A 13,532-nucleotide genomic window follows, 5' to 3' on the forward strand; every position below is an offset into this window, starting at 1 on the left:
ATGATAGACTGACTTGTTTGGACAAAAAGCTTTGTTGTCGACAATATTTGCAAAATAATCCAGAAATGTGTAGTCTATATTATAACTTCCGCTTTTAAGTGATACATATATAAAATGTTCTCAGCAGTTGCTGTCGCGAGCTACTTTTTACAATACATTGTACCAAACCATTCACAGTTTCTATGGATCCTCACTGAGAACAGGCCAACGGGAATTATTAGAAATGTAGAGTCCTTCAAGGAAATTATGTTACTACTATATATCTATTTGTTTTATCAAAGGATACTTTACGTCCGTTATTGTCAAGTGCAGTGACATTGTGCATTTTATTTTCTAAAAATATCTGATAGTTAATTTCACACCATTATATCACGTGTCGCCAAAGCAAAATATGATTTAATGAGCTATCATATTGCGCGGGTTTGAGCCCGGTATGTATGTTTTTTTGACAAAATAAAGTATTCAAAACAAAACGGTTCCGTCAGTTGTATAGTAATTCAAATGTTGGCTCTAGAAAATGATGTTTTGACAATCAACTGTCCATTCCTGACAATTAACTAACAAAACAATAGAATGACGTCACAGAAGTCGACTCTATGAAAGTTTCGTATTCCGTGATCAATGATATCTTGTGTTATGTGTGCATATGATGAAGGACGAAAAGTGTATGATGAAAGTCGTTTGTAGGTCGGTGTAAAAGTATCGTGCTCATAAATCGAAAACATATTGTCTCAGGCGAATTGCTATTTCTTGTGTCTAATACAAGTATTTTGTGTGTTGCAGAATGATACACGCAGTTGACTGGTTCCCCACACTCCTCCGCCTAGCTGGGGGTCGACCAGGTGAGTGAGTGAGTGAGCGAGTGAGTGAGGGGGCCAGTGGGTGCGTGAGTGAGTTGGGTTTAACACACTTTATGCATTAATCTCTATGTCATCTGTAAATAATACAATATGAATCGGATTCTTCACAAAACGTGTATGGCCAGTTTCCATTATCTACAAGCACTCGGAAAACCTTGTTTTGAGCTGGTTATGATAAATGATAACTTTGTAAGGGTAACTGTTCTGTGTAGGTAGGCAAGCGCCACTGGTTTCTTTTTAGCGTTCTTCTTGTGGGAGCGACATTAATTGCTTGTAATCTCAGACCCCGGCTTGGATGGCGTGAACCAGTGGGACATGCTGAGTCGGAACTCGCCCAGCAACAGGCAGGAGTTTGTGTACAACATAGATGACCTCAGGAACGACTCGGCCATCAGGTCTGTAGCCAATCCAGAGTTTATCGGTATCTCATGAATCTCGTCATGGAACCCACGTTCAAAATTCTGGGTTACCTAGGAGACATACCTCCATATGAAAGTGTTTATTTTATAACTTGCCCGGCGTCCCCGAAGGGACAGTAACAGATGGGTGATGATAAATGTTGCCTCCCCTAGGTATCGGGATCTGAAGCTGATATACGGCAAGCCCGGAGACTACTTCAATATGAATACTTAGAAGAACATATCTGGACATTGATAGGATGGGTTTGTTGAAGTAGCAAATTACAATATTGTTCGGGAAACATGCGTCCACGCATTTAAGTATTTTGTTTCTGATTGTGTGGATAAGATGACAGAGACTGATCTAGGAGTTTGATTTGTTCTTCATAAATTGATCTTTACATCTGTCGATGTAGAGTGATTAAATATGTTAAGATTTTAAGTCACATCGGCAATATTTCAGCCATATCGTGACTAAAACCAAGTTATAATTTCATAATTAAAGGTAAATTATAAAACGATGTCAACGAAGAACAGTAAAATAACTAGTTTATCACAGATTTCAATTTAAAACTAGTAGTGAACTCTAAAACATTTTAACTATAGATGACAATACAATATAAAATCAGGCTATAGATTGCCAACAACTGAAGGTAGATCACCATACTAGGAACCATGGGGACTTACAGTACATTTGCTTCCAGCATGGACCCTAGCTGTATTTATATCATCCCTTCAGGTGTTTGCAATTTAGACCAATCTAGCCATACATCAAAATGACACATATTATACGATTAAAGGAGAATACGAACGAAAACAAAACTTTTGATATATTGTAAAGGATATTCTAAAAGTCACCTTCCGTGATTAAAATTGAACAAAATGTTTGTAAAATAGCAATAAAAACACAAAAACGTACTTGTATTTCCGCCTATTACGGAAACACCCGACAGTTAATGAGCAGATGGGGTATCACATGACATGACGTCATAAGTGCCTATTGCTGATGGCTTCCTCTTTGATTTTACCTCACAACTTAACAGCGTCCGTGGATTCTGAAGCAGTAAAAGATGTTCCTAATGTTATTTCTGAAATGGATGTTAGACCGTATCAATACGATCCGATTTTACATCTTGCAAGACAATCTTCCACTGAAGATGAAGAAGAAGAATCAAGCGAAACTGAGGCACCGTTTTGAGGTCAAAATAAATTTAAAAATAGACCATATCATTTAACAAGATTACTATTTGTCAGCAAAATGTCATACAGTTCCAGCCAGCAAACTCACCCCTATAATATATGACCAGTCACTAAGAATTATTGCCAGAAAAATGTGATTACACTTCATTTTGTGTCAAATGGGTGACTGTAGAGTGTCTGGGATTTAAAAACAAAATAATTATGCTTCAGACGAGGGAAAACAAAAATTATCTGCTTCAAAAATTACACTGGAATTATTTTGTTGAAATAAAAAATTAGGACCCTAGTTCTCATTAATAACGTATCATGTCTCGATACAAGATCCCAGCCTGGTCGAGCAGAGATAATATTCGCGACGCAGATAAGTTATTCCCCGAAAACTGGTGAATTATAAAATACTAGTATGTTTCCCCATTGTTTGGTTATGGAAATAGTTATGGTACTCGGTCATAGCCTTAGAAATTAGATCCCGTCAGCCACCGGCAATGTTAGAATAATCCTCGCGGCACACACTAATTAAGCAAATTGGTCCTAATCAGCTTGTCTCATCAGTTGGCTACTGCGCATGTCTGAGGTATATTCCACCAAGATACCCATAGAGACGTACAAAGATGTCACTGTGTCTAATGTTTTGACTCTTTCGCACTCGCAGTATTAAATAGATTTTGAGGTGGCGGCATTTTGAAGTTACCGAATGAAATGTATCGTGCCTTTTCAAGCTGACCCGACTGAGCGCCATAACCTGGCGACCAAGTTTCCCGACCTCTTGGCCTCCATGAAGCAGAGACTGGAGGGGTGGAGACAGTCCATGGTGCCGGCACACTACCCCCCTAGAGACCCCAAGGGTGATCCCAAAAACTGGGGTGGAGTGTGGTCCCCCGGATGGTGTTAGAACACCTGTTGTATTGTGTAAAATGTGTACTTGTTTCAGAATACGTTTTCACATACACCCATAATCTAAATAAAGATGACTGAATCGTTCATTTGTTTTACTCTTGCTTAGACGGGAGCCAACGTGTATATGTCAGTACAGAGCTACGTCGTTTGTACTATCGCGTTGCACAAGGAAATCCAAAAAGCCAGACATTCACCATTATGTCGTGTAATTTAGGCCCGGAAAATAGCAAGTGATAGCTCAACCAGACAACCATACATTTTGTCCTGTGACTTTGGGCCAGGCAAGCATGGTATCAGCACAATGCATTGATTGAACAGGTCCACTATTCTGTTCTGTAGAATCCTCCTCCCTCTCCCTTTTTGCCGCAGTTGTGCAAGGGTCTGTAGCGTATACTGAAGCTGACACACACGTCGTTTAACTTCATCCCACAGTTGCTCCATCGTGTTCAGTTACAGCACGACATGTCAGTTTTACGGAGGGCTGCCAACGTAAGAAATTTAAATCTAACTTGCCTGACGCTTATTCGAGACACACGCTTGTGGTCTATGATGCTATAAACCCGGTTGTCGAATAAAGAGTACCACAAAAGGTCTCAACACTTCATCCCTGTATCACTGGACATTCAGATTTCCTCGAATGGTAACCAGTCTTGTTTTTCACTGGCTACAAATGCTGTCCTTTACCATGACACCTCCTCCATCGAACTGATGAACTTCACAAACGTACATTGGTGCCAGCCGCTCTCCTTTACGTTGAAAAACTCGAACTCTGTCATCGTTTCTGAATCGACATCATCTATAAAGAGCACTCTCTCCCAGTCACCAGTCGCCTCGCTGCCATGGACTTACAGTCCGTGTCCATTGCAGTCTGCGTTGACGGTGTAGACGCGTGAAGGACATTCCACGGAAGTGGCGGTAGGCTCGTATACCAGTCATACCAAGTCGTCAAAGGGTTGTTCGTCTGCTGATAGCGTGTCCTAGTGCTATCGCCGTCACCAATTTGTTCCAGAGGTGGATCTGCCGGTTATAGCTGACTCTTGTGGATCTGTTTGGTGGTTGTGAAACCCCATATTGGCCATACCGATCGCCCTGTGTCGTTGCGCTTGGGTAAGTCTTGGCATATTCGTGGTGATGTTTTTGGTTACTGCATGCTTGCTCTGTCTAACATCGGTATTTATGCCACAACCATGCTTGTGCATTTGGACCAATGTCTCACAATTAGGTTTTTCACGTTTTGGAAAATGTACGATTCGTACAGTTTTCGGACGGCTGCGTAGTTATCGGGGCCATTTTGTTTTCTGGCGATTATTTTTCTGCTTCGGTTCAAATCTGTACCAGCGTTTGTTTTTTATACAGTTACTTTAAAGGTGATAACTTTCTCTTGGCCGGTAGCTTATTATTATATTCGTCTGTATTTAAGGCGAGGCAATACCGCATTTTCGAGCGCTGATTAGTTGGGTCAAGATCAATTATGAATTCTGTATTAATTCCGAAGGAAGCACGCTAATTTCTTCAATATGAATACTCAGAAGAACATATCTGGACATTGATAGGATGGGTTTGTTGAAGTAGCAAATTACAATATTGTTCGGGAAACATGCGTCCACGCATTTAAGTGTTTTGTTTCTGATTGTGTGGATAAGATGACAGAGACTGATCTAGGAGTTTGATTTGTTCTTCATAAATTGATCTTTACATCTGTCGATGTAGAGTGATTGAATGTGTTAAGATTTTAAGTCACATCGGCAATATTTCAGCCATACCGTGACTAAAACCAAGTTATAATTTCATAATTAAAGGTAAATTATAAAACGATGTCAACGAAGAACAGTAAAATAACTAGTTAATTACAGATTTCAATTTAAAACTAGTAGTTAACTCAAAAACATTTTAACTATAGATGACAATGCAATATAAAATCAGGCTATAGATTGCCAACATTTGAAGTGAGTCATTCTCAAAAGATGCAGCTTTTTCCCGTATCAGGATTAAAACCTCAATAAAACCGTCAAATTTTATCAGTGTGTTAAAAATCTGATTTCTCCTTCATTGCCAATATCTAATCTTACTTGGGAATTTTTATCACAAACAAAAGGACCAAATAATGTTTATTTTTTTCCTTTTTGTAACAAGGGACATGCATTTTGTCATGTATCCAGGTGCAAAAACCAAACATCATGTGTCTGCTGCGCACTAAATTTTATTTAAGAAGGTATTGTTTCTGGAGTGGTTGAAAAGAATAGACCTTTTTCCCATTCCTGGTAGATGTTCATGATTTTCAAGCTGAATTTTGATATAAAAAACAACTTGTTTCTCTTGTATACAAGAAAAATGTCTTTCCTGTAACAGTTCCATAGAATTATGAAATAATTAATGATCCCTCATCCTGTGAAAGTGGAACTACATGTTATGCTTATTAACAACTTCTGGTTGAGAGTGATGAACATGTGGTGTTGAGTTCAAGACAAAATTTTCAAAGAAAATCAAGTTGAAAAGGTCAGCATTTGCGAGTATTTTTTATCGGTGTCTTTTAGATAACATCAATTATAAAAAAATACCCAATTTTCCACAAATATGTTTTTCTCTTTGCATTTGGAACCATAATTATAACACAAGAATGTTGTCTGAAATGGGAAAGGGACTAGTCATTATTTTTCTCTTAATTTACTCTTACAATTTGTCTTTCATATAACAGTCTTTTCTGTAACAGCTATTTTGTTATTGGAAAGACCTTCAGTGTTACTTCAAAGAAACATCAATATTGATTAGTCACATATTCTTTTATTTTAATGTCAATGTCATTAACAGTTGACTTGTGGTAATGATCTAAGGTTTATATATGCTGAGGTTGAAACATGTTTTACACTTTCTTGTCTGAATGCAATCATACTAATTTTTGTCAAAGGTCGTTATTGGAAAGACAAATTCTGTAACTGCAAAGACAATTCAATACAAATTTGAAAATAAACGTTATCTCTGGTAGGTCTTTGTTCATCTAGATTTGCTTTGTGCTCATATTAGGACCTGTAAGATTATATTTTGAGTAACAATTCATATTTTCCCTAAAAATTTGTTTGCTATATGTCTTTCTAAATAGCTGATTCTTAAAAGACTTATGTTGTTACTGCAAAGACAGTTTAATACTAAATATATTTCTTTTTTATCTTTCTTTCCTGATTCATTCAGATGAGCATTAAATATATGAGATAAGATTACCTTATGCTTCACCAAGAAGTCTGTTTTAGAAACTTTGAATGCTTTTATGCATTTTTAAAGACTGTTATTTGTAAGACAGTGTGTGACTGTGACTATGATAAATATGACATTGTAATGATCAGTCTGCAAGACCATCAAAGTGTTAACATCTAGTTTCCTATATAAAGTTAATGTGTCATAATCTGAAACAAAATTTCAATAAAACATTCATTTCTGTATGTTTTTCAGAACTGGCAAGATGGGTATGGCAAATATGGAGATTAATTTTAGTGATTGATTTGTTACTTTGACAGCTTGAGGGAGATGATCCAAACTTTGGTACTTTTTGTTAGTTGCAAAACCTGTTTGACAGTTTGAGGAATGTGATCCAAACTTGGATACTTTTGCTAGTTGCAAACCTGTTTGACAGTTTGATAAATTCATGGCAATTACAGTCAAACTTGTTGTGAAATGAGTTTCTGAGTTCCTAGAAAACAAATTTCAAAATGGTAACTGCTACTTTTATTGTTGTTTATTCAAAGCACAATGTCTAAAGTTTTTATTGAACACCAGAATTTAATTCTTCTTTGTCTTACATCAAGTTGATCTGAAATGTCTTTCCAGTAACACTGACATGTCTTTGGGGTAACACACAGGCTAAGTTCCAAAATATAGACTATATATTTTGCACTTCAAGTATGGTAAAAACAATACTTTTATAAATTGATTAATCTGAACTTATCTTCACTGCCATCCATTATTCTTATCCTAACTCAAATATACGATTGAATTGTCTTCTCTGTAACAAACGTGTCATTGTTACTCGCCTTATTTGGAGATATAAATATAACATGTAACATTTACTATACTTCTGATGGTAACAGGCAAAAAACTCTTCCTTTCATTACAGATAGATCAAAGATATTTGCTACAATGAAATAGTTTTTCAAATATATTTGATATACTTTCTTTCCAATAACATAGGGTGTCTTTGGCATAACGACACTGTCTTTCATATAACAGGACTAAAAAGTAAATGTTTTATGATCTAAAGAGTAAGACATTGTCAAAAATCTCTCAGAAATATCAAAATGTTCTCTTCAAATCACCTTCTGTGCAACGATTTTTGAGGGGAGACACTTGAAAGGATATCAAGAGTATTGCAAAGTACCGTCAGATTTCACTTTTTCATCTGACACAGTGTAGAACAGGGTTTATTTCATAAAAATACAATTTTAGAACTGATTGTTTAAGCGTGAGTAACAAAATAACACATAAGGTAGATTTTACAATGCAATATCTCTACATATCAATGTATTTTTGAGACAAATGTGAATATTACTGTTGTTACAGGAAAGACATTGCGTCTTCGTCCTAATTAGTTTAATTAGTCTTCATAAAAATATGGCTCATAATTAAGCCTCAAATACTATTGATATGTGAACCTTAACAACGTATCTTGATTGACGATTTTGTACTTCCATAATGTTGTCTTTTGTACACCAAATAGCTGCAACTTTTGAGAATGACTCATATAGGCAATTTGAAAAATTATATACATGAAATTTTCTCGAATTTTTCCTTTCACTAAATAGACAAATGCTTTTGCCTTTGTATTTCCTTTTTACCCTTTCCTCTTCTGTTTGTTTGATTATTTCTGTTATGAATGTGACAAGAAAAGAATGCCCTTGATATGTTTACGCATTATATCATTCAGTTATGATGTTGGTGTGTGCCTATGCAGTTTTGCATCCTCAAGGCCCACTGTCTACTTTTTTTATCACCAGTTTCTAATTTTCGATGCCGATTGAAATATCACAATATAGACAGGCAGCACTTCATTCTGCAGCACTTCAGGTAATCACTCAGGTAAATTTGCTCTTTATCTACATCTATTCAAATTTCGTTGTCTGTATGGCAGTTGTGTTTCCATAATGATTTCACTTTTGCTACTGTGCAGTGGAGATATTCATCCTAATCCAGGACCTAAATGCACAAATGCTTTAAGGATAGTCCATATAAATGTACGTAGTCTTAAGGAGAAATTAGATATTTTAAGAGTTGAACTTGGATTTTATGATGTGATGTGTCTAACCGAAACTTGGTTAACTTCCGATACAAATAACAATGATATATAAATTCCTGGCTTCCATCTACCTTTCTGTAAAGACAGATAAACTCGCGGCAGCGGTGTAGCAGTCTGTGTAAAAGATACTATTTGGGCGTTGTTGATGTCTGATTTAGACATAGTCGGACTTGAAGTGATATGAATATAGATTAAATGTAAAACAAGAAACTACCTGATTGGAACTGTTTATCGCGCCGACAAGAGCTCCGAATATTGGAATTTGATCGATGAATCAATAGGTAACAGGTTGATCTTAATATGCAGACAATTATAACCGGTGATTTCAATACTGACGTTCTTCATTGCAATAATCAAAAGATAGACTATATACAAAGTTACTAAGGCCTTCGACAAATAATCAAGGATGCTACTAGAATAACCGCAAGTAGTAAAACTTTGATCGATTTGATATTTGTTTCTCGTATCGACGTTGTTAAAGATTCTGGTGTATTAGATCCTATATGCAGCGATCACTGCCCCGTATTTGTTAACATAGCAGAAATGATGCAGTACAATAATTCATTCAAAAGGAAAATCTATGATTATTCTTCAATGGATGAAAGTATCAAAGAGATAAACTCAGATATATTGTTCTCTTTGGGGAACGTAGATAATATCACTGAAAACCTTACATCTTTGTTATTGAATATCATGAATGAATATATTCCAAATAAAACTGTAACAATTAGAACCAAAGATCCCGCGTGGATGAATAACGAAATCCGATCCTTAATAAGAAAACGAAATCGTGCACATAAGATTGCAAAAAACAGAAACCTTCCTGATGAAAGACTAAGTTCAGAACACTTCGGAACAAAGTAATAGCACGAGTTGATGAATCTATAAATAACACTCATGGTACTAAAATGTGGTGGCAATTAGTTAAGAATTATATTAAAACAAATTCGATAAAATCGTCGGTTACATCAATTGTCAGCAATAACATAGTTTATGACAATGAACAAAATATTGCTGATGTACCAAGGAAAGGAAATCAGAGCGGTATTCTGTGATGTAAGTAAAGCCTTTGACAAAGTTTGGCACAAAGATATTATTCATAAACTTCACGCTTATGGTATACGGGAAGAAATTTTGGAGTGGTTTGAAAGTTATTTAGATAGTAGAATGCAGAAAGTGGTAATGAATGGCTATAGTTCAGGTATCAAATCTGTGGAAGCTGGTGTAGCCCAGGGTTCCGTTTTAGGACCACTTCTGTTCATCACTTATATTAATGACATTGTAGATGGTATAGACAGTAACATTCACCTTTTTGATCATATGACAGCAGCCGCAATTATAAACAATGATTTGGCAAAGATTTCAGAAAGTGGCAAGTAAGTTTTAATCCTAGTAAGACTGAGAGTATAACATTCACTCGTAAAACGAAAAATTATGCCAGGCCGAACTTATTAATGAATGGCGAAACTATTAAAGACGTTGATAACCATAAACACTTAGGTATAACACTTCAAAACGATTGTTCTAGGAAAGTTCATATAGGTGACATAGTCAAGAAAATTAGTCCAATGATCAATTGTCTGAGAAGTTTGAAATATCGTTTATCTTAGAAAACGCTAAATACTTTATTTAACTCCTTTATTTTACCACTTTTTGATTACTGCTGTCACATATGGGATAATTGTACGATTGAACAGGCGATTTTACTGGAAAATTTACACTTAGACGCATTAAGAACTATATGTGGAGGTTCGTGGCACCAGTCATGATAAAATATACAAGGAAACCAATTATAGCACACTGATACAAAGACAATATCGCTCTAAACTTATAACTTTCTATAAAATGTTTCATCATCTGCCTCCTGATTATCTGAATGATCTTGTACCAGGTAAAGTATTTCAACAAAGCAACTATATTCTTAGAGATAGTACTTCCATTCAAACTACTAACTGTAGAACGCAAAGATATTCTCAATCATATTTACTGAGCGCGATTATGTCGTGGAAGTCATTGCCCGATGGAGCTGTTAACGCTATTTTCCTGAGGCTGTTTAAAACCATGATAAATCCAACAGAAACTCCTTTGATTTAACTTTTGGGACTAGATTTTGTCAAATCATCCATTGTCGCCTCAAGCTCGGCTGTAGTGATCTGAACACAGACAGATATAATTGACATATATCAGAAACAGCTTAGTGTTCATGTGGTCATTATAACGAAGACGTCATTCACTACCTTTTCACATGTCGGAACTATCAAAATTTAAGAACAAACGGTGTATTTTGTATATTCAAGGATACGATGTGAAAACTACCTTATAAGGTAATGGCACATTGGATAACTCAAGAAGTAGTGACATTCTCAACTCCTTACACCAGTTCATTTCTAAAAGTAACCCCTTCCAGTGATTATCACCTCTATAATACATGTCTATTCAATGCAAGACAGGATTGATATAACTTGATTTTCTGCGGCAGCTCATTTCGTCGCTAGGCACAACCAACGCCATCACCAAATATTTATTATTCAATCATTTTTCTGAGTGTAATTTTGTCTCAGTATTATTCTTTTTTTGTCAGACTATTTCAATTATGTATCCAGCTATATTGGAACCATGTACTGGAGTGGTGTTTATATAAGCAACTAGGTGTTGTATACAGGGTGGTTGAGCAGAATATCCGCCATTTTGTTTTTATGACGTCACATAGGTGTGACCTTTGTGTGACCTAATCGACTATTGAACCCCACCCTCTTTTGGGAGTCTCCTTTCCGGCCCAGGTGTGTGTGACCATCAGGTTGACCTCATTTCACAGGGAGGCAATGTAACGAGCTGACCTTGGGCTAAATAACTTTCCCAGTGGTATTTTTAGACTTGTGTGTGAAAATATAAGGCTTCCAAACAGTCCCCATGTCATTCAGTCGCCAGAGAGAACGCACGCATGCTCTTGACTCAACTGGTTCAGGTAGCCGTTTACCTCGAAGATGGAAGCCATTCACCGTGATATCCTGAGGAAGAATCGCTCAGACCTCGTGGTAGCTATACAGCGTGTAGAAGAGATGGTCGACAAACTGGTACAGTTTGAAGTCCTTACCATCTTCGTGAAGGCAGAGATTATCGAAAAACCACAAACTTCCTTTGACCGGGTCAGAGCTTTATTAGATACCCATCCAAAGCGAGGACCCCAAGCTTACACCCTCTTCTGTAAAGCTTTGGAGGAATGTGGAAAGATACAAGCTATGACATTGTTGGGACTAGAGACAGACAAGACAGAGCTACAAAATCCTCGTTGTGATATAGACGTATTTGTGACGGCCTTGATGTGGAATGGAGAACTAGGAATTCATGTAAGGAAGTACAATGTATATCCTAGTGGGAGAAGTTATCCTACCAAACGTGGTATTGTCCTGGGTTTGAAACATTGGCTGGAACCTCGTGGTGTCCATTTCAAGCTTCAGGAGGCCATCAATCAAGGAAGGACCCATGATTATGCTCATGTGGGAGCCAATATGTATGCTACTTTGGATCCAAATGCTGGTGTGGATCTACGACAGTGGGAGAATGGCCAGAAAAATGGTAGAGTGATACCTACAAACAAATGAATTCTGTTGTCCATAGATCAGTGGGAAAAGCTGGTAGATTGTGTAAGAGTCAAGTTTGACTTTGGGCCAGAACTGAAAGAGATGGTTCCTTGTATGCTTCAGGACGATCATCAAAACCAGATGGGGTACCTCATGTGACCCTTCTGTAACCCTAGTGACTACAGTCACTGGGTGTAAAGCCATTCTTGGTTTAGACACTGTAGTGTGCGGACGTGTAACTACAGCTCTGGGATATCATGGATGTGTGTGGACATTACCCACTCGACAGGACACTCGATTGCTGTGCAATCAATACTGAATGGACTTCATTCCAGAAAAGACTCCGTTCGTTTCAAGACTGGCCAGTGCAGATGAAACAGAGTACTAGTCACATGGCCCAGGCAGGATTTGTGTACTTATTTAGAGGGGACACTTGTTTTCAATGTGGTCTCGTTTTCAAGAACTGGGAAGTAGATGACAATCCCTGGGTCGAACATGAAAAATGGTCTCCAGACTGTCCGTATTTGACCCTGGTGGGAGTACCTCAGAAAGAGGTGGCCCGCTGGGGTAGTCTTGTGGATTTGCAACCAAGAGTGTGATGTAAAATGTTTGAATATTGGAAATAAATCAATGTTAAGAGTACATCTGCATTTCTTGTCTATGTATAGTCTTTTTGTCGATGTATAAAGAGAGGTTTACTCAAATACTTATCTCATTGAGATCCCAACCCCGATAAGAGCTTGTTTGCTAGAATTATTATGGCTAGGTACGTGTTGAAACATTACGAATTTTTAAGGTTCATGTTAATGTTTCAAAACATTGAGGAGATTCGACAAGACATCTTAGAAATGAACAGAGAACAGATTCTTGCCGTAATGGTATTATCAATAGGTTCTTGAAGGGGAGATTTGTCAATCCGTGGAAAGAGCATGTATGACCATCCAAAAACATCCTGGCAGTGATGTTGAAAGCTACATCAAGCTATGACAGGTCAATTCAAACCATGGATATCTATATAACAGGCCACAGGGCTATCTAGCTTCATTTAGCCGTGGACCAGTGACAGTGACACTTCATCTCAAGTCGCTCCCGTTTTCATCATGAATAATCCACAATACAAACTCTTCGTACCAGATGCCGATAAATGGACACGGTTTTACATGCTCCAGGCTGAAGGGAAAGGAGATCCTTATCATTCTATAATGCGTGGAGGTGAAAAATCTGCCAGGATGTCTGTCGATCGATATTTGGAACTGTATGACCCAGAGTGGAAGAAAGACAAACAAAAATCAGAAACCTCAGAGCAACCTAAGAT

The 13,532-nt window shown here is 37.2% G+C and overlaps 1 protein-coding gene across 4 annotated transcripts in view; it reads left to right on the plus strand.

Moving 5' to 3' along the window:
• Window positions 1–13,532, plus strand: part of LOC124286414 (arylsulfatase B-like) — a 121,323-nt gene that overhangs the window by 32,174 nt on the left and 75,617 nt on the right. Inside the window, exons 11-13 of one of the 4 annotated variants that reach the window (XM_046722787.1) lie at window positions 784–842; window positions 1,144–1,255; window positions 1,433–1,471. The exons of 1 other annotated variant lie outside the window; for it this stretch is intronic. In XM_046722787.1, coding sequence (XP_046578743.1) covers window positions 784–842; window positions 1,144–1,255; window positions 1,433–1,471 — 210 coding nt within the window. Of the gene's footprint in view, window positions 1–783; window positions 843–1,143; window positions 1,256–1,432; window positions 1,472–3,177; window positions 3,440–13,532 lie in introns of those variants that run through there. 2 more of the 4 variants (XM_046722785.1, XM_046722786.1) reach the window with 2 other exon arrangements.

Source organism: Haliotis rubra, unplaced genomic scaffold (genome assembly GCF_003918875.1).
Source record: "Haliotis rubra isolate DU_JTF1 unplaced genomic scaffold, ASM391887v1 Scf382, whole genome shotgun sequence".
Taxonomy (NCBI): Eukaryota; Metazoa; Mollusca; class Gastropoda; order Lepetellida; family Haliotidae; genus Haliotis; species Haliotis rubra.